Source organism: Rhipicephalus sanguineus, chromosome 11 (assembly GCF_013339695.2).
Source record: "Rhipicephalus sanguineus isolate Rsan-2018 chromosome 11, BIME_Rsan_1.4, whole genome shotgun sequence".
Classification (NCBI taxonomy): Eukaryota; Metazoa; Arthropoda; class Arachnida; order Ixodida; family Ixodidae; genus Rhipicephalus; species Rhipicephalus sanguineus.
Genome location: NC_051186.1, coordinates 10,211,867 through 10,238,235, shown reverse-complemented (window position 1 = coordinate 10,238,235; position 26,369 = coordinate 10,211,867). Strand labels below are relative to the sequence as shown.

General features: G+C 47.9%; 1 protein-coding gene across 1 annotated transcript in view; it reads left to right on the top strand.

The window, feature by feature from the left end:
• The first annotated feature begins 3,074 nt into the window (after positions 1–3,074).
• LOC119373621 (cyclin-dependent kinase-like 4) overlaps positions 3,075–26,369 on the top strand; it is an 86,402-nt gene continuing 63,107 nt past the window's right edge. Inside the window, exon 1 of the mRNA XM_049410970.1 lies at positions 3,075–3,201. Within this exon, the coding sequence (XP_049266927.1) occupies positions 3,116–3,201 (86 nt within the window). The 5' untranslated portion in view covers positions 3,075–3,115. The remainder of the gene's footprint in view (positions 3,202–26,369) is intronic.

The window sequence follows — 26,369 nt, the reverse complement described above, 5'->3', positions numbered from 1 at the left end:
TTTTGAAGTATGTTCTCATTTATCTGAAGTGCGTTTGTAGCTAAGAATAAACTCGATTGCTCGCGTAACGCGCGCAGTCTTATGGGAATAGTCGAATACAATTGGGAAGTTTCCCAAGCATTGCGGCGCCGCCTACGCCGAGCGCAGATCAAGTATGGGTGATACATACGGAAAGAAGTTTTTTCGATATTTTGCGGGTCGTGAATTAACACACAAAAATCGCACCATCATCGCTAGATGGTGGTGCGATTTGAAGAGATTGGTGGCACATAGCCTACATCGCGAAACGCGTCTGCAATGGCGTGACTGCAACAGTTAATATAGTCAAATGGCACACTGTGGAACACGACCTGTTTAGAGGGCTCACAGCGAGCTGTTACTCCAGTTGAAGGAGACGACGGGAGAAGTCGACAGGTTTATGGAAAGGAAAATAGGCATTCACTCTTTTGTAGCGCCGAAGCTACAAAAAGAAACCCATGCGGATTTTTCAGCCAAAAATGCTTCATAGTTTACAGTATATTTGTCCCGGTCCGGGGCTTGAAAAAAAGGAAGAGCGTGTCTTCGGGGCGGTAGCTGTACTTACTCATCTGACCCGGAGGCTACCACAAGTAAGAAGTGCACGAAAAACAGCATAATGTCTTGTGTTAGTGTCCTCTTCGGGCAACATCTCTTCATAGTAGATTACCAACTTGCTTAAAGGTCCGGTCTTTTAAGTAAGTGTTTGCTATAGTAACATCTGGTGGCTAAACTAAGCGCATTGGCCTCTACAGGAAAAAAGTTGCAAGCTGTTTTCTAGCTTCTACGCGTGATGCAGCGCGAATCGAATTCTTTAAAGAAGTAATTAGCATCGCAACCAACATAACTGGATCATATTAGCAGCTCTGTAAAGTAGCAGTACTTGGTTAGTGGTAGGTCGCTTTTCGAACGTACCTATACATAATATAGCACAGTTACTTTCGAGGGTTCTGCATCCAATCAAGGCTGTTCCGAGTCCCACATCATCAGCTTAGTGTTCCCTTTGCTATAAGAAAGCACTGTATGTAGTGACCTGGCGCACAAAAACAATTCAACGGAAAAAAACATAGTCAGTTCACCTCAGTAGCAGGCGATGAGAACGTTCATGATGTACCGGAGCACACTGTTCTCGTAGGGAATGCCTTCCGAATATTCTAAGGGATATCGCGCCCCTACCTAGTTCCTTAATGTCACAGTCCACATACTGTATATAAACGCTCCCTACATCCACGCCTTCCGCGCAAGTACACATTACTGGCCTGTAAATAGCTTTTGGAAACGGTCCTATTGATCGCAGAGAATGCGCTGGCAGAAGTCCTTTTTTCTTTCGCCTCTACGAGATCGTGTCCTAACCAGTATTAACGAGGAAATGTTGTCACGCCGCCGCAAGTTTAGCTGTATTTCTCTGAGGGTTAGTCATTTCAGATTTATAAATAAACGAAAAAAACAAGACTGAACAAGGTCACACGTCCGATAAAGCGCCGGTCCTATCGGCTTTTAGGTACCTTTTTTCAGTCCCGGCTGTTTGAGCTTCGTTCTAGCGAAGGCGGCTTGTATTTATGTCGCTTCGGACAATGAAACCTTGCCGTGAGGACTTCAATCTACTTCTCAGGAGCAAATGGAAAGAAGAAGCAGTACTTTGCTCACGCCTTTAATTAAAACCAAATACCCAGGAAAGCATCAACGACATGCTATGCTTACGTTACGCACACAACTGATGTTTCGCCCCCGTTATTTAGTCGTGGTTAGAGTAAGAGAAAAAAGGAATGGCAGACACTTTAGCGAGAGTAGAAAGTAGCGTTCGCCCGCTTCACCTGGCTGGCTCCGAAACTGTGTCGTGACTACGGCTCTTCCCTTTTTGTCTCATTTGTCACTACGCGGTCAGGGAACAGCGCGAATCACTTGACCCGGGACTGAAAACGGGCGCCCTAGCTGGCCTGCGCCTCCATTGGTCGACCGTGGCCCTACATCCGGCGGAAGTCGTACGCTCTTGACGGCCGTTCATTGGTTCATCTATTTCAGAGGCCCCCTTTCCCTCGCGGCTGTCGTGTCGTCTGCTAATCGATGTGGAGCGCTCCTTGTTGGTTGGGCACGCCAGGTAAAGCGGTTCCTTTTCAATGGCGGGTTTGTTCGAGCGCGAGTGACTCAACTACAGCAATCGCTTTGCTCTCTCTCTCTCTCCGTCTCTCTCTCCACATCCGAGAGGTAGCTGACTATTGTGTAGAGAGAACAAAATATCGAACCTATGCTTCGACCTGGCTACTGTCGTCAATACACAAAGCCATTGGACTCGCTGAAACGCAATATGCTGTGTCGGCTCTCTGGTCTGAGTCAACTGGGATAACATTGTCGTTAGTCTCTCCTGTTTCGTGTGCTTAAGTGCGCTTGTCTTCACTGGACTGGTTACGGAACAGGACGTCGTGCATCTGCGGATCTCGGATTCGACGAAAATACCCCGATTGATTAGCATACTGTTTTAAACTTAACCCTACGAAAGTCCTGTCCTCAGCGAACTTTCAGCACGCCAGTGTGGGGCCGTGGAAACTAGTTCATAATTTGTGAGATAACTACGTCTGTACAACACGAGACTGTGCAATTGAAAGATCAACACTACCAATTGATGTTTTAGCAACCTCTTGAAAGCAAGAACTTTGCCGGCTTGGACTTTACAGTTGTCTCCCTGATACATTGCTCCAGGACATTGTGCTTCATTTTATGCGTGCATCTGCCTTCTGGCTTCCAGGACGAAGTGCATGGACACGTCAGTGCTACACGTTATTTTCCCGGAAACGCTAATATTCAAAACCAATAGTACTTAGTGCCCCAACTCCCATGGTTCAAGACAACAAAATGTTCAACCCTGTACCGCTCAAGGTGCGGAAGATATCGCGATCTTGAAACGGAAGTGTGTACCGACCGCCGAAGGTCAACGTCTTTAATCGCGGCTTGCCCGGGCGAGTGTGCTTTTTGATTTCCGTGCGCCCCGAAACTCGTTTGCATTGAACAGTTTTGTTCACCATTGTTTTTTGTTCGTGCGCGCGACGCAACAAAGACTTACCGTAACCGCGCGGAGCTCTTTCGTAAGACTCTTCACTCGGAAATGTCGAGGAGAATCAACGACACACTTACGCCTCCCCTCTGGTGGTCATTTCCGGAAGTAGCGGCCAATCGCGGGAGCTCTCAGAGGTGAGACGCACTGATACTTGTTCCTTTTTCTGTTTTAACCTATTGCATGACAATGAGAGAACGGAAACTCTCAGTGATTGCCGAAGTTGTCAGGCTGCAGTAGTTCGGCGTGTTTTTATCTCTCTCTCTCTCTTTTTTTGAAACGTTGTTTAGGTATCCGCTTCGGTTCTCGTTCTCTAAGTGTTCCTTGATTGTGTTTCGTATTTTATTGTGACGGCTTGCGAGTCCATTGTGACTTTTTCTTCGGCGTTTGCTAGCTGTGCCGTAGTCCTATTTGTGACGTTCGTGTTCGTCTTGCCCATACAACAAAAACGTATTTGCGCGCACCAATAAATTTGATATATATTTCGAGTCGTGGACGGGAAAGGGGACGACGCACTACCTGGCAAGTGATGTCTTTATTAAAAAAGAACTCGTGTTTATAAAACGCTTATCCCTAATAACTCTGGCCATGGTAATAAAAAAACTACACCGCCTAAATTAGCGCATCGTCATACCAGCACGTGTTCAAAGAACGCAATATCGGTTTCTTTTGTACTTATCGAAGGGTGGATGGTGCACCTAGAACCTTCCCGGTTGATACGAAATATTCCGTAAACTCCCTCTGAGTTTTTCGATATTGCCTGTATACCACCGTCATCCTTTCAAAAAGGGGCCGGCATCCGCCCTCATTGCAGTCCTTGCCGTTTCTGGCCCGATGCATGAAGGGCCTACCAATCAAAGAGCGTTTGTGCCCCCGTAAGCGTGTATTTAGGTATCTTTCGGTCAGCCCGACGGACACCCTCCCGCAGTGTCGGGGCAGTCTGTACACGACGCCTACTACGCAAGGCACGAAATGCTTCGCGTGTTTCACAATGCATCCCCTGTAACGCCGTGGCGGTCCATCAGCACGCTTGCTGACAACATAGCAAATGTGTCGCACCTTGCGATCCACAGAAAACACAAAGGTAATGCCGTATCTTGACGCCAGTCTTTTTAGGCAATGTGATAGTCACTGAATGTATGGAATCTAGCTACCTAATAACTTCTGACATCCCGAGAGGCGACCCTCGAAGTGCTAGTCCGAATCTTCTGCTTGCTGGTGCGTTTTATTTTTTGACACGTGGCTGCAATGACACCGCCAGGGAACCCCGCTTCTTTTTTCAGACTCCTCACATGTGATCAGAGCTGGTGCCCATTAAGTCCACGCTTGATTTATCATGCGCGGATTTCAAGTGGGCTGAGGCGATGCCGTCCTGGAATGTCCTCAACGATAGACGAGGAGCGGTCTGACCCTCCTGGGGGAATACATCCAACATGCATGCTCCTCACTGAACGATAAGTGCAGATCAAGAAAACCAGCTGCCCCTCCCTGAGGCATTTTACACGTGAAGGACAGCCTCATCCCTTAGCCAGAAAAAGGCATGAAGTGCCGCGTGCCGAGTCTTAACACAGCAGACGGAACTAACCAACATTCGACGTGTTGATCATCGCTTCGAACTTAATGTACCTTTGGAGAGGACAGTCACCTACTCATATTCATTCTTTCCGAGCATATGTCTCTAGTGGAATCGCCTACGTGTGTCACGAATTGTTGTCACATACAGAGACGGCTTTCACCGAACACTAACGAACGTGTTATACATGTACATCAAGCTGCCTCACTACCACATTGTAATTTATTGTTGCTGTTTACGCCTTTTTTTCTGAAGTAGTGCATATTGCTTTTTTACTGCTAGGCCTATTTACATGTATTTTGCTTTTATACTGTTAGGCTCATTTACATATAACTTGTATTTTCTTTCCGATATATTTTTGTGCTACGTTTCTGTTTGTAATATTTTTAGTTGATGTACTGAAGTACATCATTCGACTTTTCTGTGTTTGAATGCACTGATATGCCCTGTTCCTTGCCGCCATTTCGTCCATTCATCTTTCGTCTTTTTTTATCGTTACTTGATATTTAAGTGTACAGGAGGGATGGAAAGAAACGCGAACAGCGCGTCGCGCTGTTTTCATCACGCTGTGACCTTCGTAATTCTAAAAAGATGCTAGAATGGTCCTTGATTTTGAATAACCCTAGAGGCTTGTTATTACCATGCAGGCTACAACTGCTTGAAAAGCGAAACAGCACAGCGCGTAGATCTCGCACTGTTCGCGTTTCTTTCCATGGCGGTAGTACCTTGCCTCGTTACCATTGCAGTCACTTACTTGTAAAGGTGTATTTTATTACCGATATGGTTACGTTGGCCAGTTATCTTTTCTTGTATTTATTTTTCATTGTATTGAGGTTCTTTGCCGCTGCACGGCGAAATAGGTCAGCGGCTGTACAGTATGTGGCTTGAATCCTCAGGCCAACATTATCGATACAGGCTACTCCATCCGCGCAGGCTCTTCAGCTAAACTTACTCGATATCTTTATCACATTCTGCTATCTTCAAAGGCGTCAATCGATCGCGCATACACCTACCAGCATTGATCATTCCTTCCCCGGGTGGCAGTCCGGCCTTGGCTTGTACGAATATGTGGAGGCACGCTTTCGTCCATTGCTGGTAGGCGCTCGCCGATGGCACGACTGTTGGCCTCGACCTTCCGACAACCACGGTTCCCTCGCTTAGTGTGCTTGCACCAGCAGACATCGCTCTGCACAGACCACGGGCAGGGTAATATACTGTTATGTCGAGAAAATATGCACGTTCATCTTAACATGAATGGGAGAATAATATGGAATTAAGCTCATTGCTGAATCCTGCTGCAGATGAAAGTAATGCATGCGCACCGTGATTCCAAATTTGAAAGATGTCGTCGATGTAACGTTTGTAACTGAGTGGTGTTAGTGCTTGACTGCATAAAAAATTGTTCTCCAACACACCCATCAGAATATTTGCATAGTTGGGACCGTTTTTCTTCCAGTATATGTCCCATTAACCTTTACAGAATGTTCATTGTTTAATTCAAAATTATTTATATTGGTGAAACAATTTCAATACTATGGCTAATGCTGCGCCATCTGTCGTTCACGTTCGTTAATAAATGAAAGACCGATGCGTCCGTTCGGTAACAGTATAACTGTTTAATTATAACAAGAAAAAACGCGGCGCGAATACACAATGAGTTAGATGCCTCTCGGCACGGAGGGCGATTTGCGACTGGCTCGTCACCGCATCGTCTTCGTCCTGCCTTCTCCCCCGGTGGTCACAGCGCTGTCCAGTGCCCTCGTTCCCTTCACCCGCAGCTGCCCTGCGGTGTCAGGTTACAGCCAGGGGGCCGCGTTCCGAGCTCGCCCGAGAGGCCGTAAAAGGGACCGTTTTCTCCGGGCTGGGGACCGTATACAAACATTCTGCCCTCCTCTGCCTCTTCTGGGAATTTTGTTTTGAACACATTCCCCCCCCCCCTGAAATGACGCCGTCATTTGCCTTTAGCTATATAGCTCAACCGGGTGCAGTAGTTGAACGGCTCGTCGAAGCACCATGCCTCCGGGCATTCGTACATGGCACGACCTAATCTTGCCGTCGCGGCCAGGAAATGTTGATTGAACGGCTCCCATCTTCCACATCTGCCTTGGTAGCATCGATTCACTCAGCAGTACCAAGTCGCCAGCTTTCAATTCCCTTGGCGTTTTTCCTTTTAGCTGATAGCTCCGTAGTTCTTTCAAGTATTCATTTGTCCATCTTTTCCAGAACTGGTTCAGCAGTTTACTTCGATTGGACAAAATCTCTTGAAGGTGGGAAGAGGAAAGGGTTGCGATCTCCTGGCGTTGTAGATTAGGCAGCGACGTAAGCCGTCTTCCCGTCAAAAATAGGGCTGGACAAAGCGGTTCTGGCTCGTTGGGTTCGGTATAGACATGTGTTAGGGGGCGTGAATTTAACATGGCCTACACTTCACTTAGCGTTGTGCTGAGCTCTTCAAATCCGAGACTGCTCGTTCCCAGCGTTTTCCTCAGAGCCTGTTTAGTGAGTCCAACCAAGCGCTCATAAAATCCGCCCCACCAGGGCGCGCGCTCCAGTCAAAACTGAAGAAGCTGGCCACCATATCTCTGGACTGTTTGTAAAGAACGTCGATTGAGGCCTGAGTTTGCTCACTTATTGGAGTGTCCTTTGCCAGCCACATATCGAAGGCCCTTTTTGAGCAGAAGACTTTCCCAGGAACTCTGTTGTCCTCTCTCTCGTCGAAGGCTTCCCTTCTTTCTTCAGGAGTGAAATAATGGAGGTAGCTTTTCTTGGCCAAAAAGGGTGTTTTCCGAGCCATTAAAATCATTGTGCTTGCTAACGGCTCAGGATCCTTTATCCCCTTGGCATATCGAGCTATGACTTTCTTGTCACATTCTTTTAGCTGTTTCATTGAGCTCAAAGCTTTCTGTCCGATTTCACGTTCCTGTAGCCGATTATGCGTCTCGCCGCTGCCACCAGTCTGTTCTTTCTTTCTACTAATGTTTGATTTGCCATTTTATTAGATAAACGTGCTGCCTCTGCTGTCCAGATTGTGCCCAGATCCCTACTTGTCTTCTTGAACGTGAGCGCGTTGTCACTATAAATAGTGCTCGGTAGTCCTCGCCGAGATATGAATCGGCGGAAAGCAAGCAAAAATGAAGCAGCCGACATGTCACTCACCAACTCGAGGTGTATTGCCCTGGTGACACCACATGTGAAGAGAGCAATGTACGACTTCGTCGTCGTTGCCCCCCTAACGAGAAGAGGGCCAGCAAAGTCGACACCGGTCACTTCGAAAGGAGAGGCCTGGGTGATGCGATCGCTTCGAAGAGGAGCGGTCACTTGGCTCGCTGGCCTTGAATGGAAACGCTGGCACGTTACGCACGCCCTTAAGGCTCTCTTTACTAGCTGCCTCGCCCAGATCACCCAAAACCGCTCCCTCAGTTGCGTCAGTGTGTCCCGTACAGGGTTGCCACTGACTTTCGAGTAAATGTCGCCAAACGAGGAGCAGAAAGTCGCCAAAAGTCGCCATTTTTTTACAAATTTCGCCAAAGAAGTCGCCATTCTAGATGTGTGCGGCATATCCTAGTAATAAGAATTTCCACTGATGTATAGCCCCGTAGAATACAGTGCCATTCAAAACCCTTAAAGTATATTGACATTTCTCAATGCCAGGCGCATCGCCCCTTCACCATGGGAGTGCTTGGTACACCTGGTTCTCCGACTAGCCGCAAGATGTGCGCGGCGGCGCAAGTATGAAAGGATAAAACGCTCATGATATCCTTCCATCCCTGTCCGCTCGTTTCAAAGGTAAAAGTGTGGTAAACCTTGGGCGAAAACCGCGAAGGCGTTGTGTGTAGACAGCTTTACATCCCCTTATATGAAAAAAAGGATTAACAGGTTTATTGAAAGTAGTAGGACAGAATTCTTACAGGTATCGTTCATTAGTGAGTCTTATACCTTTCAGTGTGAACTAATATGATACTGGACGCCACTGTCCCTTTCCTATAATCACTTATATCTACCCGCGTCAATCCAGTGCGTTATAATTGAACAGGTAGACATTGTAAAATGTTATATAGCAATTGTTTTCATTGCACACACTCACCGAGAACAGTAGAAAACGCCTGAATAAATAATTTTTTTTTGCACGAACACCCGCGTATCCGCCAATCTTCGCTATACGAGCTCGATTAGGGGATACTGCAGCAGTGAATAAGTCGCCAAACTATTCAGAACAGTTGGAGCTTTGGCGGAACAAATGGCCGGAACACACGACCAACCCGTCAGCTATAGCCCCTTCAGAAGCAAAACTTTAGCGAAGCTCTGAAGCATCTAGATGAATCTAGATGAATTGAGTTAGAAGCACCTAGCTGAATTGAGGAGATACACACGAGTTACAGGACGGACATACAGAACGGCGCGTAATGTGCACCTCAAAACCCAGAAAAATACAGAGAATAGTGCCGCCGCTCATTCCTTGCGAAGGCACTGAGCTTAGGATGCATAACTCAGTGGAGACCTAAGCTGAAAATCGCCAAAAATTCGCCATGTCGCCATTCATAATTTTAGGTCGCCACGGGCCTCTCAAATTCGCCAATTTGGCGAAAAGTAGCCACCATTGCCAACCCTGGTCCCGTATTCCTCCGGGCAACACCTGTCGGTGACACTGCAAGACGAGAAGCTCGGCCAGGTTGCTCTTCTTAGGTAATACAGCGGGATGCTTCTCGTTGTAGTCGAGTTGGCTACGCTGCAGCCTTCCGTCAACTCTTAAAATTCCATCACTGTCAATCATCAGTGAAACATTTCTCAAAGGTGAGTCAGGTGGAATTCTCGTTCCGTTGGCGACACACGCAACTTCTCTTGGAAATCCCTCACTCAGTTCCCGAAGTATCCAATATTGTTCCGCTTTATTCAGTTCGTCCGATGTGAGGGATCCCAATTCTCGGCTTTGGCGTTTCGTTCTTGCGATGAACCGAAAAATCCGCGCTGTCACTCTGATCAGCTTTGAGAGTTTGCAGTATTGCTTCAGGTCAATTATGGCCGAACCAGCAGGTGGCGATGTCGTAGCCGGCAATGCACTTGTTTCCTTTCGTTGCTCTAGCTCAGCTTCGTTAAATGTCGCCTCTGGAATCAATCGGGGCCATTTCATCTCTCCCTGGCAAATCCATGGCGCTACGTTCCACCAGAGCTCGTTTGTCGCCAGCTGCGCAGCTCGTACTCCGCGTGTAAGAAGATCCGCCGGGTTTTCTTTTCCGGGGCAATGTCTCCATGCGAACCCGTCCATGAGATGCTGAATTTCAGTGACGCGGTTGCGCACGACCTGCTGCCAGCGGTTGGCATTTCCCAGGATCCAATGGAGCGCGATTGTTGAATCCGTCCACAAGCAGATGTTCGGGGGCTGCTCTTCGAGGGTATCCAATATGTAGCGACATAATCGAGCTGCAACCAGGCATGCCATTAGTTCCAATCTCGCCAGAGTAATTTCCTTGACTGGCGCAACCCTTGATTTGCTCATCAGAATGGTCGAACTTGTCCCGTTGTCACCCTTCAGAGTGAGGTAGGCGACCGCTCCGTATGCCACTGGACTTGCATCGGCGAAAAGTGAAGGCAGGTCGTCATCCCTCCGTTCGTTTGTGACCCGTAATACCGGGGTACTTGAACATCGTGCAGATGAAGGATTCCGTCTAGCCACTCTCTCCAGGCTGCCGCGATGTCGTCAGGTAGAGTGTCGTCCCAGTCAATATTTCTGCGCCACAGATGTTGAAAGAGGACTTTGGCGCGTACGATACAGGCAGACAGCCACCCCAGTGGGTCATATATCCGCGCCGTTGTTTGCAGCATGGACCTTTTTGTGGGGTGTTCGACATCCTGAATGCGATCCGTGCACGGAGAGAACGTTAAGCGGTCAGCACATGGATCCCACGTCAGTTCCAAAACCTTCAGCACTCCCGACAAATAGCCGAGATGTATGGCGCCACGGGAGTCTCTCTGGAATTGCTGGCGTAGCGTTTCGCTGTTAGATGACCATTTGTGCAGTTACATTTCCGCAGCTTCAAATATTTCGGTTGCCTCGTTGTACAGCCTCAATGCTGCTTCTTCGCTTTCAGCTCCCGTTAGCAAGTCGTCCACGTAAAGACTGTTCTTGAGCCTACTTGCGGTTTGAGGGTATTGCTCAAGTGGTGTTGAAGCGTTGCGGAGTAATGTGCTTCCAGAGTAATGTGCGGGTTTGCGACGGGGTCGTTCGGTTCTCGTGCGTTCGTTTTTGCATACGTTGGGTCACACATCGTGCTGGCGTGCCTTTTTTCGCACTTCGCGCATCGAATGTTAGATCGGCATTCTCGAGCCGGATGGCCTCTCTTCGTGCACCTGAAGCACCTCCCATTCGATTGTAAAAGTGTCTTCTTTTCTGCTATCGTTCTCTTCTCGCCACAGTGCTGTGTTGTGTGGCTGCTTGCGTCACAAAAGAAGCACTTTTCCTTAGTGGCATTTTGGTGCAGCATTGCAGCAGATGGAGCATGCTTCTCTTTTCTTGCGTGCAATGAGGGGCCTTCTTTAGGACTGTATTTCGGAGATTGCTTTACGTCCATGCTTTGTAGGGCAGCCAGGTTCTCACGGCTTTCAACTTCCACTCGGAGAAAGGACAAGAGCTTCGAGAAGGTGTTTACACTACCTCTGTCTCCTTCCTCCGTCGTCAACGATGAACCCTCGGTTGCGGCCTGTTGATCGTCCATGGGGCCGCCTGTCTCCACTACGCACTTACGGCTGAAGTCGAGCAGGATCTCTTTCGGCATCGCTCTTTGCACAATGGGGAGCAGCATGGAGCTGAAACTGTCGAGCTTCCGGCCGAGAGTCTCAAGTCCCGTGATATGCGCTGACACAGTGTCGTACAGACGCCGAAGTCCGCGCACATCGTCCGAAGTGCGCACAGGTGGCCTCTTCTGGGAATTTCGTTTTCAACACCATCAATGGAACGGTCAGAGTTTGCACGCTCAAATTACTGACGAGCTGCTCAGATTTCATCCGCGTGGGGAATGTTTGTGTAGAACGAACACATATCTATAGTAACTACGAGGGAGCCTCCAGGAATGGTGAACTCAGCAACATCGCGTAAGAAACGGTCGTAGTTATAACAGCGAAGCGGTTAAAGGTGGCAGTAAGACGTGCGTTTGCAACAAAAAAGCAAAAAGAACCCCTGCTGCACCGTTGCCATAGCAACCGCCACCGCTGCGCGCCACCTGTGGTACAAATAGCCAAACCGTCGCCGCGTCGAGGAGCAGCCGCCGCCGAGCCGTCGCCATAGGAAGCGCCACAGTCGTTTACACCGTGACTCAGGGACAGCGATTACAACATATTCAGAGTGGCAAGCTTTGCGCGTATTCCGGATCCGCCCGTCGCCGACTCTTGGCTGCAGCTTCTTCCGCCAAGCACGCTGGATCCAATCGCCGCCGACGTTGTCATTCGCGTGCTGCAGCACGACGCGCTGAGAATCAACCAGCTTCGCAGTGCCAAGCTTCGCGCAACTTAGTGCAAACTTCCCGCATTTTTTAACCCATGTCGAGAAAGCTTGCCGAGTAAGGGCCCGCTCACGCTAGCGGCAAGCCTGCCGCAACGGCGCGGTGCCGCAGAACGTCCGCGTCGCCGCACGCGCGAGAGCTGTCCTACTTTCACGGCAAGCTTCGCCGGCGAGCCTCCGAAAAACATGGCCGCACTGCTAAAAGCGCTTCTCGTCCACCTCGAATATATCAAGTGGCCACCGTGCGCTCTATAGCGCGTAAGCTCCGAACTGATGCTTCAATTTGCTTTAGATTCATGTCATTGAGCTTCGACAGCAAAGTATTCGTACCGATTCGGCCTCGTTTTGGAGAGCCGTGCTCAAATAATCGGTGCTGTAGGCGTAGCGAGTCGAGATGGGCGCTTCCTAATGCTCGGAGGACATAGATTCCGCGTTTATTAGTTGTTTCTAATCCTCCATAGCTGGCGCCACTTGAACGGGCGCCTGCTTGGGGACACTTTATTTGGTTTTACGCGACGCTTTCTTTAATGCCGGACAGATTCAAACACTCTATTGGCTGCTGGAACCATGCCTGGCCTCGACACGGACGACATCCGAACTTCTAGCGTGAAAAACGCGCAGCAGAAAGGAAGCAGCTCGAAGCGTCCTGCGGCAGACGCACACGACGCGGAAAGCCGAAAGCAGACGACGCGGCGCGCCGTAGTCATGGCAACCGCTCCTCTGTCGCTGATTGGCCACGGTGCGCTCCGGCAGCCGCAGAACGGCACAAAAATGGGTCACGGACCTATTCTTCGAACGGCAAAGAACGGCTGACGTGCGCGAACGAAATCGCTTGCGCACGGCCTCCTGAGAACGGAAAACGGCAAGCGGCAAGCTGCCGTGCCGCTAGCGTGAGCGGGCCCTAAGGCTAATGTGTGGTCAACACAACAGGAAATCATTCCAATTACGGAACCGGTGATCGACGCTATGGGTCTCTCGGGCTTGCCTGCCTTCTGATTTTTTGCAACAGATAAAACCCTTAGGCTACAGGACTTAGCGGGAGCAAGAAAGGCGTGCCTTTATCTCTAAATTTTTTATCTACTACGAGTTGTTCAATTTCTTCTTTCATAACGTTATTTGACTGATGCGGTCATTTTCCAAGCGTCTCTAGAAAGTTTCATAACGTAGATGTTAGAAGCCTTAGATGTGTAGCCTTTTCGATTAATAAGTACAATCGCGCCATTTTTGTCAGCTTCCTTGATGACTATCTGCATTGTTGACCAACCTCTTTATTGACTCACTTGCTTTAGCGGATATGTTGCTCTTAACGGTTGTTGCTTTTGTTGACTTGGATTAATCACGCTGAACCCCATCTATGTACAAATCTAGGCACATTTCGCGCTGAACTGAGGCTGTCCACTGCTCATTATGTATTGTGGAAGCCTTAGAGTTGCCGGATGTAGACTTATCAATAATAAATGTCGTAACCTCATGCTGCCGGTAAAATGATCTAGATCATGTAGCAAATGAAATTTGTTATGCGCGCCATAGACGAGACAAGAACTAAGACCACACGAGAGTACTTACTCTTGTCTCTTCATCTGACAAGCACAGGCTACAAAGGGTTACTACGTTATTATGATCGGATGTGCTACAGGAAACTTCCGACGTGGCTCGTGACGCGACAGTCGTCAGCGAAGCCTACACAAGCGCATTATCATGAACGAGTTTGTTCATCTTATTCTTACAAGCTCCATCTTGCTTCTTTAGGCGATATGCCTTGGGTAGGACCTTGGGAAGTGTGCGACAAAGACATGACAAAGTGTTCATCGTGATTTAGGACAATGGGTGTTAAGTCCAAGGATGCTTTCCTTAGATTGTCATCCCATTTCTTCTGGTTAACGGGTTACAATTCAACGGCTGGATCATGTACAATCATAAAAGCTTTCAGAGCGACTGATACCGACAAGTAAACTTTCAACGTAGGGACATGTGTTGTTGCCCATATCCATTTTTCGACTACCTCTCTAGTGCGCAAAAAATTGGCATTGCTGGAAACCAAAAGCCATAATTCCTAGGGACACGGTAGTTATTCGGTAAGTGACGTAATGGCCACATCAGCAGAGTTGCTGCACTGAACAGTTCGGGCTCCAATGGGCAAGATGTTGAACTGGTACGATGGGCTGCAGACGCATGCAGCCTGACGGAGAGGATGTCCGATTTCTTCCTATTGCCGGGGGGGGGGGGTCTTGGAAAACCTGGAGACGCCGCTGTCTCTTTCCATTACTTGTGGGAAGGGTACAGGTTGAATGGTTAGAAACCAAAGCGGAGTAACGGGTCGAAGCACACGCACTATCAAGTGGAAAAACACATGTAGGCAGAAAGTGGAGAACCGGAGGGATCTCTGGAAGACGCTGTTGGCGCAGACGTCGTAGTAGAAGTATAGAGGCTAGAAGGTTTTCCTAGTGTCGTGAAAGGCGCGAGCCATGTGAAATACTTTGCTATGCTCCGGTAGGTGGCGCCAGCGCTCGCAGGCGGGTGTGCTTTTCGGCGGGCGTTCGCAAGTGAGAGGTTTTTCCGTCGGCCGCTACTCTGGGATTTATTTTTCAACCGCGATGTCCTGGATTACTCCTCGTACCTCTCGCTGACTGGTGCCCCGTGACGGACTCCTTGCCCGCTATGCCGTGCGCCGCTCATCGTCGGGACCTTCTCCGTTTCGTCGGTGTTGTGCAATGTGCCTCTAGCTGTGTTTCGCGGACCCGTCCCTGAACTCCCGTGACCGTTTCCACATCTTTCCTGTCCTCTTTTCTCTTCGTTGTATGGATGGCTCTATCACTTTTCTCTCTAATTTCCTACTATTCTTTTATTCCCTCCTTACCCCCACCCCTACAGGGCGCTTAGCCGTGTCGCCACGAGGCAGACAGAAATTAGCGCCCTTTTCCTCTCCTTAAGAATAACAGACAGACAAGTTCGAAGAAACAGGCATACAATCACATATGAGGTCCCAGCAGTCTTCCATAACTAGCTAGCATGTTAAAACGAGGATTGATGAAATAAAAGAGCAGTGCAACGGAGATGACTTACAAGATACACAAACGAGGCCGTGCGCTTGGGATGTGTTTCTGCATATCTAGACTTCGTCCCTGTTGCGCTGTTCTTTGACCCAGAGTGATAAAGGCTACGCAAGCAGTTATAGTAACATGGATTTATTTTCCTCAACGGGAAAAGTGACACCAGCCCACAAATATAAGAAGAGGAAATGAATTGAATGCAATGTGTTCGTCTCATGCACACAGTTTATTAATGCCTTACAAAATTGCACATACTGCTCTAGACTAACACTGTATAATGAGAAGTTTTCAAAACCTGTTACGAGGGCTATTTGTTTATGCCACGACGAAGGTGTGTACATAAATGCAAGGAGCAATTGCGCTAGACAAAATGTTATTCTACTGGCATCGCCTCATATTCAGGAGCTTGTGCTTTTCCTTTCGCGTGTTTCGGTCGATGTTCTTTGCTTTAGCAAAGAAGTGTAGCCGAGTCAGTGCATAGAATTTAATTATGTTAGTTGTCAATTTCCTCCCATGTCCATTGCACCCCACTTCTTTAAGCTTCACTCCCTGTAGAAAATGCAAAAAGCAGAGCAAGCTTTCAGCGTGAAGCTCATTCCTGCTAAAGTACACAGTGAATGTGTCCTCAACTTTTGCAACAAGCTCCTCAACAGCTTTAGAAGGGTAAATTAAGCCCCCGTGATCGAACTGCATTGTCAACACAGAATTCTCATCATGTTCTGCCTACGGGCAAAATAGAAAGGCATGCAAGAGGCACACTCGGGACATGCAAATCTTCTCAGCGACTTTCTGACAACATAGCCAGCTATGTAATGCACTAACCTACTGTCGCTGTGCTTTTTGACACAGTTGTCATGGTCAGACTGCTTGCTTTGTGTTTCTAACACAGATTCTGCACATTCCAAATTGCCTTCATGCAATAGCTCATCAATTATTTCTATCAGACGGTCAGCCTTTCCTTTTCCAATATCAGCTGGCTTTAGGAGCAAGGCTATGAAGTCTCCTGTTAAGTTCCCATTCTAGGAGGCCTTGCCATACTGTAGAATAACAGGCTGTTTATTATAATTAAAAACTGTTCAGGTGAAGGGTGGTCATTACAACCAAATGATTGCCTTACGACACCGAACATGTTTTCCATCTTATCCTGACTAAGATTAGCCGTTAACAAGTACTTGTTAACAAGACGGAGCGCGGAACAACGAAACCTTTTCGGAGGACGACTTATAACCGCCTTTACAAAGCGTGGAACAAAACACGTCCTCTCTTTTTTTTGAAGGCATTGTCAAAGAATTCCGGCGCGTTGCATCGCATCAGGTCGTAGCACAACGGTGTCAACGTAAAAATGCGACAGGAACAAGGCAAACTCCGTCGACACACGTGCTACAGCAAACTGGCGGCTTTGGTCTGCATTCCTTTGACTGCTTCGGCGCTTCGGCTTACACCCGCCTGAGAGCAGCAGCGCCCTCATCTACCCGCTCACCGAGCACGCAAACTGGTTTCACCGTCGCTTAGGGAAAGGGCGCCCGCTCGCGACACTAGGAAAACCTTTCCAGCCTCTATAGTAGAAGGGACACCTGCCAGGGCAGAAGTGGGTAGCACCGGACTGAAATAAGCAGGACTCGCTGGAAGCCACGACGGATGGCGTTGCTTCTAGTGTGCACTCGTCACGGGTGGCTGAACCAGACGTTCGGGCGTGCAGTTCGCACTCGGGGAGTGGTAACCGAAGCGGAATTATGCCGCGAAGAGGGTCGACTTTAGTAAAAGGACCGCATAGCCGGCGAATATATGACTCTTCGAAACTTTGGTGCAATCCACTCATGCTTTGGGCGTGGCCAGGGGAAGACGTTCCAATCAATGGTCAATGAAGAACACTTGCCGGGAGTTTTTGTAATAATTGCGTAGCAAGGAATGAAGGCGGTAAGCTTTTATTATTGCAGTGGTTAATGAATGATGTATTTCGGAATCTTCGACTATTTTCGCAACATGCAAGAATAGGGCTTACGTAAATCGCCGGACTTTGGGATGATGCTGGGCAACGACGTGTAGTAGCGCACGGGACTTGTTGAAGGCGGGCAGCTAGGTTGTTTTTGCAGCTAGGTTGTTTTTGCCAGTATGAAGGATCGCAGTTTTGGGCCTTATCCGGGATGAAGTCGAGCAAGTTTTCAACGTCCTTAATTTCGGCGCCGCGCGCAGAGGTGAATGCAGGGGTGCCAGGAACTACGGCATCGAAGTGTTGGTGCAAATACCTTGTGCTGGGAATCACCCAAGATTGTTGTGTCTGGCATCTTGGAAACATCCATGCTCCTCTTCTTTTCGCAATGGGTCGTCCGGAATCCGCATTACGAGAAACTGGAGGACAAGGGGTCGCCGGATCCGTGGATAATAGTAGACGCGGGGTATTGAGGCACAAGTGAAAAGTGTCTTACTGCCGTTTCGGCCGCGGGCCGGCCTTTGTGCGAATGATACAAGAACATTGCAATGGTTGCTTATTTACGAGTGGGTCTCATTAGCTTATACTATGATAAACTGATATACTCAATGCACGTCGCAAGACTCTCTGCAGTTACACACACAATAAGGGGGTGGGGGGACGATTAACAGTACGTGTTGCCACTGAACCAGAACAGAAACACAGGGGCATATGCGGAGCAAAATTTGCACGTGTACAGCTGAAACTTGGCACCTACTGCTACAATGCAGAAATAAATGTGGTGTGCGGTTTCGATTATTAAGTCCTAAGATTTCCGCGAAATCTTCTGTTGCGGCAAGAAAAGTATATGATAAAAGTTGGGAAGAAAAACAATGTTTCAGCCTCGTTGCCTTTGTCTTTGACCAAGGAAGTGTCCACGTCATTCTACCCAGTCGGCGAGATCGTATGCAACATGATGTTTACTTTTACACGATATCCGTCTTTTCGATAGAAAACGCTGGGTTAGCCGAATTGATTCTTCCGCTGAAAATTGTTGTCCTACGCCACTGCCTACGAATTCCTACGAATTGCCTGCCGTCTTTGTGATCTTCGCGGGCTCTCTGTACCCCCGCTCCCGCTTCTCTCACCTACAAACGTAGCGCTCCCAACGACAGTTCTAAGCACTTGCCCGTAAAGGAGTTTCACGCTTCGTAGTCTCCCGTTCTATCCAACGCATCCATGACGTCATTGCTATAGCAACATGCAGCACTGAGATGTACTCGAGGAAAAAGGCAATACAACGACAATGTGCTGGGTAACAAAACATTCAGAACTTAAATAACACTGACCAATCTACCGGGTGTACGGAAGAGGGCGGCGCAGTAGGGTACACAAGGGAGTTCGCGTAGAAAGACAAACGTTGCGTGCGCATTTCTTTATGCCCAAGTGCCACGGGAGAAAATGCGCCTGGTGATTTTTTTAGGAATCGCCATGTGTGTGCTTTCTTGCCCGTCACCCTGGCAACTCGTGTTGTTTGAAGTACATAAGTTGCACAATTAAATAATGCGAAAAAGGAGAATGCTGGAAGTCTGGACGTTCCTGTGGCTGCGGAAGCGACGTAATTTTGGAGCTGAAACGGTGCTTACACGCTGGGGTCCTAAACATCAGTTTCACACCTACGTTACACAATATAATAATAGACATCTCAGCACAGGCTCCGTACTCAATGCGCAATATTCAAGCTCCCGTTGATTTGATAGGAAAGGTTATAATATGTGATTCAAGATGAAAAAATAGTGTAATGTTATAAAAATACAAGACAAAGATACCCCAAATAAGGCCTCGGAAAACTGCCCAGTTGTTACGCATTTCAACTAGAGCGTGACTGGAAGTACTGCTATGACAACAGCACGTCCTTGTGTTCCCTAACCTTGACCTCCATAGCCGAGCTATTTGCCATGGCTCTCTCAGTGGCTGTCTCTGCTTTCCCTTGCTGATTATATGTTGAGAAAATACTTCAGTTGTAAAAAAGATTGAGTAGTCATTGCGTAGATTTGTAAATGTGACACGTGTGATATAAAAGAGAAGGCACAGATGGAACGGAATCTGTCTACTGTTGCTACAGGGATGTGGTGCGCATGGATCGAAAATGCAAAATAAAAAGCCCAAAGCGCTGGAAGCAAATGCACGTGTAATGAATTATTCACGAGATATCGACCGTCTTCTGACTCGCCTGCGACCGTTTATAAGCATGACAGCACGCTACACCCGCGAAGATTCGGCGCATAATATGAAGGCCCATTCGCGGAGTAAAAATATTACTCATCGCATTATATTGCCAACACGCTGCACTATTACGTGAATTGTGCCACTGCGGTGACACAGTTGTTACGGTGCTCGGCTCGGTAGCGCGCCCGAAGGACGTGGGTTCGATACTCGACGCTTCCGTCGCACTTCGATGAAGGCGAAATGCTAAATGTCGGTGTTCTTAGATTCAGGTGCACGTTAGAGAACACTAGGGGGTTGAAATTTTCGGAGCCCTCCACTACGGCGTCGTACCTCGTGTTCATATCCCCGTTTTGCGACGTAAAAGCCCAACAATTATTATTACTATTACGTGAATGATGACCGACTGTCATGTCAGCTACATACATGCCAATGTGAAGATGCAGATCAGACGTTTATTTTCTCTTAAATTCGAAGGATCGAAGGAAATGTTCGCTTGCTACATTTTGCACAAAGATCCGATAATTCAGTTCGTCAGATAAGACAATTGGCGTAGTTACATCTCTGGTTCAACTCATGCAGTCACTACGAGGGGCGAGTTCGTTGTAAAGCAGTCACGTGGATTTGTTTCTTGAGAAATACCTGCACAAAGTGCTATTTTAGCCATTGATACTACAAATGCTGATTCAGGTGAATAAGGGGGCGTGGCCGCCCCTTAGTCACCTGCAACGGGCGCCAATTCTGCCGCATACCTCTACTCAGTCGGACCTTCGACGCCATTTTATAATGCACAGGGTTATGGCTACGCATGCATTTCGACGATAATGGCGATCGAGGATCCGAGATGCTCCATTCAAATAACTGTTTGCTTCCGAGCTGTACCCCGGAAAGCAGGAGAGCAATGCCAGGCCGTTCTGGGTAGTACGTCATCGCTTCGTTTTCATAGTTGCATCCATGGCAGAGCTTGTTTTCTTTCGCACTCGGCCAACGAAGCAGAGGCGGGGGCGCTGCGGTGAAGCTTGCACCCCCCCCCCCTTAATTACCTTAATGGAGAGCCCTGCGGACGCCTATGCAAGCGACTGCCGTTGCTGTTAAGACGCTGCACAGCCGGCGGTGTACTAGGAACACTAGGCTAAAGATAATGTTATTTATGAAATATGTTCTTTAACACTGCTTACGTAAATGGTTTGCTGTCGTTTTCACCTCGTGCGCCGTCGGATCGTGACGACTTCGTCGGGCGTTCGTCACGCCAGCGTCGCGAGGCGGCTTCCAAAGGTTCTTTCTTTCGAAAAGATGTTATTTTCCCTCTTTTTACGCCTGCATGCCTCGCACGCGCCTGTGGTTAATTATTCAAGCACAAGAGAATAACTTGATAACATTTTCTGTGTAACGCATTCCGCGCGAAACTTCCAAATTCATTAACTGCAGTTCTGAAGCAGCTAAAAAATGAAAGCGAAGAAAAAGAAAGCTTGCTGGCGGTGGGAGCCAAGCGTACAGGTCGGTCCATTGTTAGAGGGAACACACGAGCCCGTGGCTAGAGTGCACCAGAAGAAAACGGATTTAGCACACTCTAGCGCGGCTCATGCTCCGCGCAGTGATATGTACGAATACACAAGCGCATGCGCGGAAATGCGCAGGGGCAGTGCATTTCGAGCGTCGTCTGCTTGCGACACATCCCAATGCTTTGCTCTCACGCCGCCGCGTTGTGATGGCCTACTACTCACACCTGCTTGTGTAATTTGTCGCTTCAGTCGCTTTCGATGCTTGCAATGTAAGGTTGTACGGATTTCTTGGACAGAAGTGCTTGGCTTATCGGGGATAAAAGCAACCATTTCGCAGTCTTGCTGCTCCATTGTTAGGTGCGACGTAGGCTCGCAAGTAGCGTACTTGATCATTCGCTCCTCTCTGTAGCCCTGTACGATGTTGGCCGTCTTGAGCGATCGATGCTTCATCGTTGAAATTGAACGATGCGGTTGTACCCATGAAGAGAAATTTCCGCGACCTCCCTTCAATGGTGGACGAGCACCCTAGTCATTGTGTAATCTTCCAATTCCCACGGGCAAAAAGCCCGCTCACGAACACACACCTCGGTACTGGCATTTCAAAAGAGCGATACATTCGAATGCTTTATTTATATAGATAGATTTGTTTTGCGCGCATATGCCGCGCGCAGGCAAAGCGAAGGGGCGGTTCGCAAGCAGACGACGCTCGTCATGCACTGCACCAGCGCACTTTTGCGCATGCGCTTAGTTTTCGACGCTTCACGTACATGGCGCTGCGCGGAGCGTGAGCCATGCGCTCGCGTGTTCCCTGTAACAGTAGGCCTAAGTGTCTGTCGGTCTTCTTTCTCGTGAATGTGTGTATAGTGTAGCGTGAATGCGCTCTGGATCTGCATCCTGGAGTGCTAGCTAGCAAGCGCCTCTCCTCGCCATAGCGGCTAAACAGACTCATTTTGTTTATACAGCCGGCGATCAATTCGACTTACAGATCTATGTATCAATGGGAGCATGAACTGATGGACAACCGCAGTCAAAGCGCATTTGTCATCGCATGAGTAATCGAAGCTGCGTGGGTGTGGCACCGACTGGCAGCATCTCTTCATGCAGCCAACATCATTTGCAGCCATGTGTCTCCCAGGAACTCATCGGCTCTTTATAGGGTTTTATATATCGGCTCTTTTTAGAAATTAATGAAATCCAATCAACAATGTCATTTATTGTGATAAGAGAATAGCGCAAATGCATTTCATGGTAGCAATTTATATGTAAATGTCTCTAGCACAAACGATGGAATATAGATAGGCAATGAAGCACATGGCCATACGGACAGCCCGGCAGGCATGACAAACGTTTTCGCCAGGCGTGTCGTTGTATCGAGCGGCGCGGTGCTCATTGCGTGCGGCTAGAGATAAACGCGACCTTGGCCCGAAGGGAATAAGCTGTTGGAATCGATACGCAAATAAGCGCGTTTCTGCGAGGACTCTCTGTTACCGACTGGACTTCCTCCGCGTGATCGAGATGGCGATTGCTTATCGAATGCCAACTTGACACAACATACATTTAGTGGACGTACTGACTGAAGCTCTTACGCCCACACCATGCTGCCTTTCAAGATAATAAAGCGATGTTACAAGTGAACATTTCAATCAGTATGGAAAAATGCGAAGCTTTCTCTAAGACCAACCCCAGTGGTTCTGTGGCTGTGACGCTCACCTGCTCTGCAGAAGGTCGTGGGCGTGTTGTCGGCCGTGAATGTTGCATTATACTAAGCGAGGATCCTAATGCTCTCGCTGTCCGGATTTAACTGTTTAGTAGAAGGTTAGACAAGGCCATAGTTAACATGATAGCCTCACTAATGCATTTTTTTAAATATATTTTTCAAAGTTCTATAAGAAAAAAAATATGGAAAGGTAGGCTACGTTAGAGCTGGCTATCCTACCACCATGATACTAGTATTTAAGGAACACACAGGCACGAAAAATTAGGAAGAATAAAAGAATACGAAAATAGAAGATAATCAGAAGCACTATGTACATATACAAAATGTGGCGTGTAAAGCATGAGCAAAGTTTAAAGGCATAGTCCAGTACATAAAGCGGATACAGTCCGTACAGATAATTTTTATTGCACTTACATATATTGTTACTATGATATATCAGGCTATTAAAGGGAGCAATAATAACAACCATAAACTCAAACGCGCTTAACGCTGCTCATGAAATCACGCATATGTGCATGGTTTCTTCAATAGCGTTGTTTCCACAATTCACAATGGCCTCAACAATTGTGAATGTTTGTATTCGAGGACCGCTTTCTTTCATATTTATTAGCATATAAAAATGGATCTTTAGTCCATGCATTCCATCTTCAGACAGTTTCAAGTTCACGCGCGTCCTTTCTCGCCTTTGTGCCGTGGCAAGCTTACCAACAATCCGTGTTCTTAATACCGCTACGAACGTAAACCATGTTAAGGAGTGTACGAAGGGTACGCGCGTCACAATGTTAAATTCATGGAAATAAATAAAAAGGGACAGAAAGGGCACCGACGTTCGCTCTTTCTAGTTTTGATTAGCTAACGATGTAGGAGATGCTTTTGACATATGAGTAATAATATAATGGTTAGGGAGAGGAAATGACGCTTTTTTATGCAGCCCATGCGGAAAAACCGCGCAGGCAACACAAGTATACCTATTAAATACCCGTTGGCACTGGCCCAGTGCGATGTGTGATTATTGGACAAGTGTGGCGTTTGACACTAAAACAGTGGCGCATTGCACGTGGCACAGTTTAGAAGCCAGAAAACGGGATTTAAGAAGGCTCTTGGCAATTTTGATCGTGCACAGATGGTATACACGACTCAGCATGCAACACTACGAAGGGAAAATGCCACAGAAAAACCACTTACGTGTCCTACGTTGCGAATCGGACACATTACCACAAAACCACGATATTTGTTTTGTTTATTACCTCGCTTTGGCGCATAACATGTAAAACAAACACTGACAAGGAAACCACCCAATGTGCAATGTACATATGGTGACAGGGTAGTCAGTCAGCATCGTGCTGCTGTCGTCAGATTAAAATTCGCGCAATGTCACCGGCGGCTCTGCCCTTCAGAGCCACTCGGCTGGTTCCGGCACTGCTTTATCAATTTCGAGAAACAAATGAACGCTCTATCTAAAACAAAGTCGTACAGGCCGCGCATCCTTATCAAAATGGCGTCCTGTCATTCTCGAGATCCACATAGATTGGAGGTTCATAAGCGTAATTGCATCAAAACTTACCCCATCATCATTATCTAAATTTAAGAACCAATTGTCATACGGGCCAAGTGGCAATTCTTTGTTGATTGCTCTCTGTAATGCGTTCCAAAATTAAAGCCATTCCCAACAATGTAAAAAATTATGATCGATTCTTTCTGGCAGCTTGCAAATTAAACAATGCGCGCCCCACGGCAAAAGACTTCACGCCATATCGACGAAGTGAAGGATGATGACTGGGCGAAGCTCCGGAGGTAAATCTGGTAAACCGTGAATCATCCGTACATTTTGCCCACTCGATCATCATGTAAAGACGTGACAAACACGGCGATGATACAGTATATACACAACAAAATGTTGTGTATATACTGAGCGGAGAGCTCGCTTCACGGGCTCTCAGCTCAGGGTCGGCTTGACGACACGTCCGTGCCGCTTCGGCTGCGCGAGCCCTCGCCGCCCCTGGATCCGTGGTGGCTCGTTGTTGTTGACAGCGAGCCAGTGCCGCTTCGGCTTCTCGAGATCTCACCTCCGGGTCTTGACGGCGAGCCCGCGCTGCACCCGCTTTGCGAGCCCTCCGCTCCGCTGCCTTGTCTTCTTCGTTCATATTCTTCCTTCCGCCTTGTGTTCTTCGTTCGCGAACAGACTGACGACTGTCGAAAGAGAGAGGAAGCGCGCCGTGAGCGAACGCGGCTTACAGTTGTGGCCCTCTAGCGGTCGCCTATCCAACGAGAGCACGAGCGCAGCTGCGCCTCTAGCGGTCTCCTATCAAACTAGAGCACGCGTAGGAATGAAGCGAGCGCCGCAGGGCCATCTAGTGGGCACTCCGAGTACTAGCGGCTGGCTACGACGCGACGGCAGACAAGCCTCGACCTTAAGGAGCTTCGCACCTAAAAGCATCCCTTTCTCTCTCTCCAAAAAAGCTGCCGCGGGAAGTTACAGTATGTATGTTTTTTTCCGAGCTCTACATGCATTTTTTTTTTCACTCTCTTTGAAACCTGGGCCTCCACTGTACAATGACCTACAACGATGATATCACCGGTGATATCATCTGCATCAGCGCCTGTAATCTTCGAACTAATGATACTTTCATATAGGTTTTATACTCGGCGTCAGTAAGCGCTACGGGTCGATACGCTGAAACAGACCTTAGTTTATCTATGCCCTCTGTTTTGATTACGACTACAGTATGGGACGACCTGTATGACGGAGGAAATGTTTTTAAAGTGTACGCTTCATTAAAGATAACAATCAAAATAGGGCTGATTTCATGCTCAAAATCTTTATAAAAAACGGCGGTGAATCCGTCAGGTCGATGTGATTATCCAGGGTTTAACTTCTCTGTTGTTTCTTCAACTTCGGCTACTGTTATTGTCCGCTCCAAACTCGCTTTTCTTTCGTCGTCCAGGCAAGGGTGTACCAGGCAGAAACTCCTGTTTGAATTTTTCAAAGTGCATCTCATGCAAAGCGAAGAGCCCCCGATTATGCTGAATAAATGCTTGTTTGATATCCTCTGTATTGGTTGACACGGCCCCACCCCATTCTGTTTCGTTAATGTGGTTCCTTTCGGCTCCTGCTTTTTCCAAGCATAGCGCGCGTTTCAATGGCGTTTCACCTGCAGCTCTGGTCTCTGCCCTTGCCCTCAGAAGCGCACCCCGATAACGCTGTTCATGCAGTTCCTGCATCTTTTGTTTTACGGTTCTACTATCTTCCATCCATTTTTATCGGAACTCGGCATTCCTATTTGAGCAGCTTATCAAGTACCTCTTTTAACTCAGTGTAATTCATTTTAGCGACGTACCAAATCCACGTGGACCAGTCGATTGCATTTAGTTTTTAAGTTTCCTAACACAGACCCCACTGTTGCCAAATGTGAAGGTTTTCACTGGGGTTTAGTCTGCTCACTGCCGCCTTTACTACCAGGTTGAAAAACTTCTTCCTGAAGCAGCTTACTATTCAATGTGCACGTTTATCACGAGAATGAGTTCCTTCGCCTTGAAATTCCAATAGAGCATTGAGCTAACCAGTGCCCTGAGAAACGACACTGGGACTACTTCGTCCCGACCCCGTACTCACTGGGACTGCTACTCTGGGACTACTCTGCTACTCTGCGACACTGGGACTACTACTCCGACCCCATATATAAATGGGGTCGGAGCTCGTAAGGCTATACCTTACTGCAATTGTACTTTCAAGACCTTCTTCGACATCTTCAAGGATCCAGTTCTCGACTATCCGCGTCAGAATATCGGTGCTCTTATCTAAAAAATCCCCAGTGCTTGTTTTCTCGTGTGCACTGAGG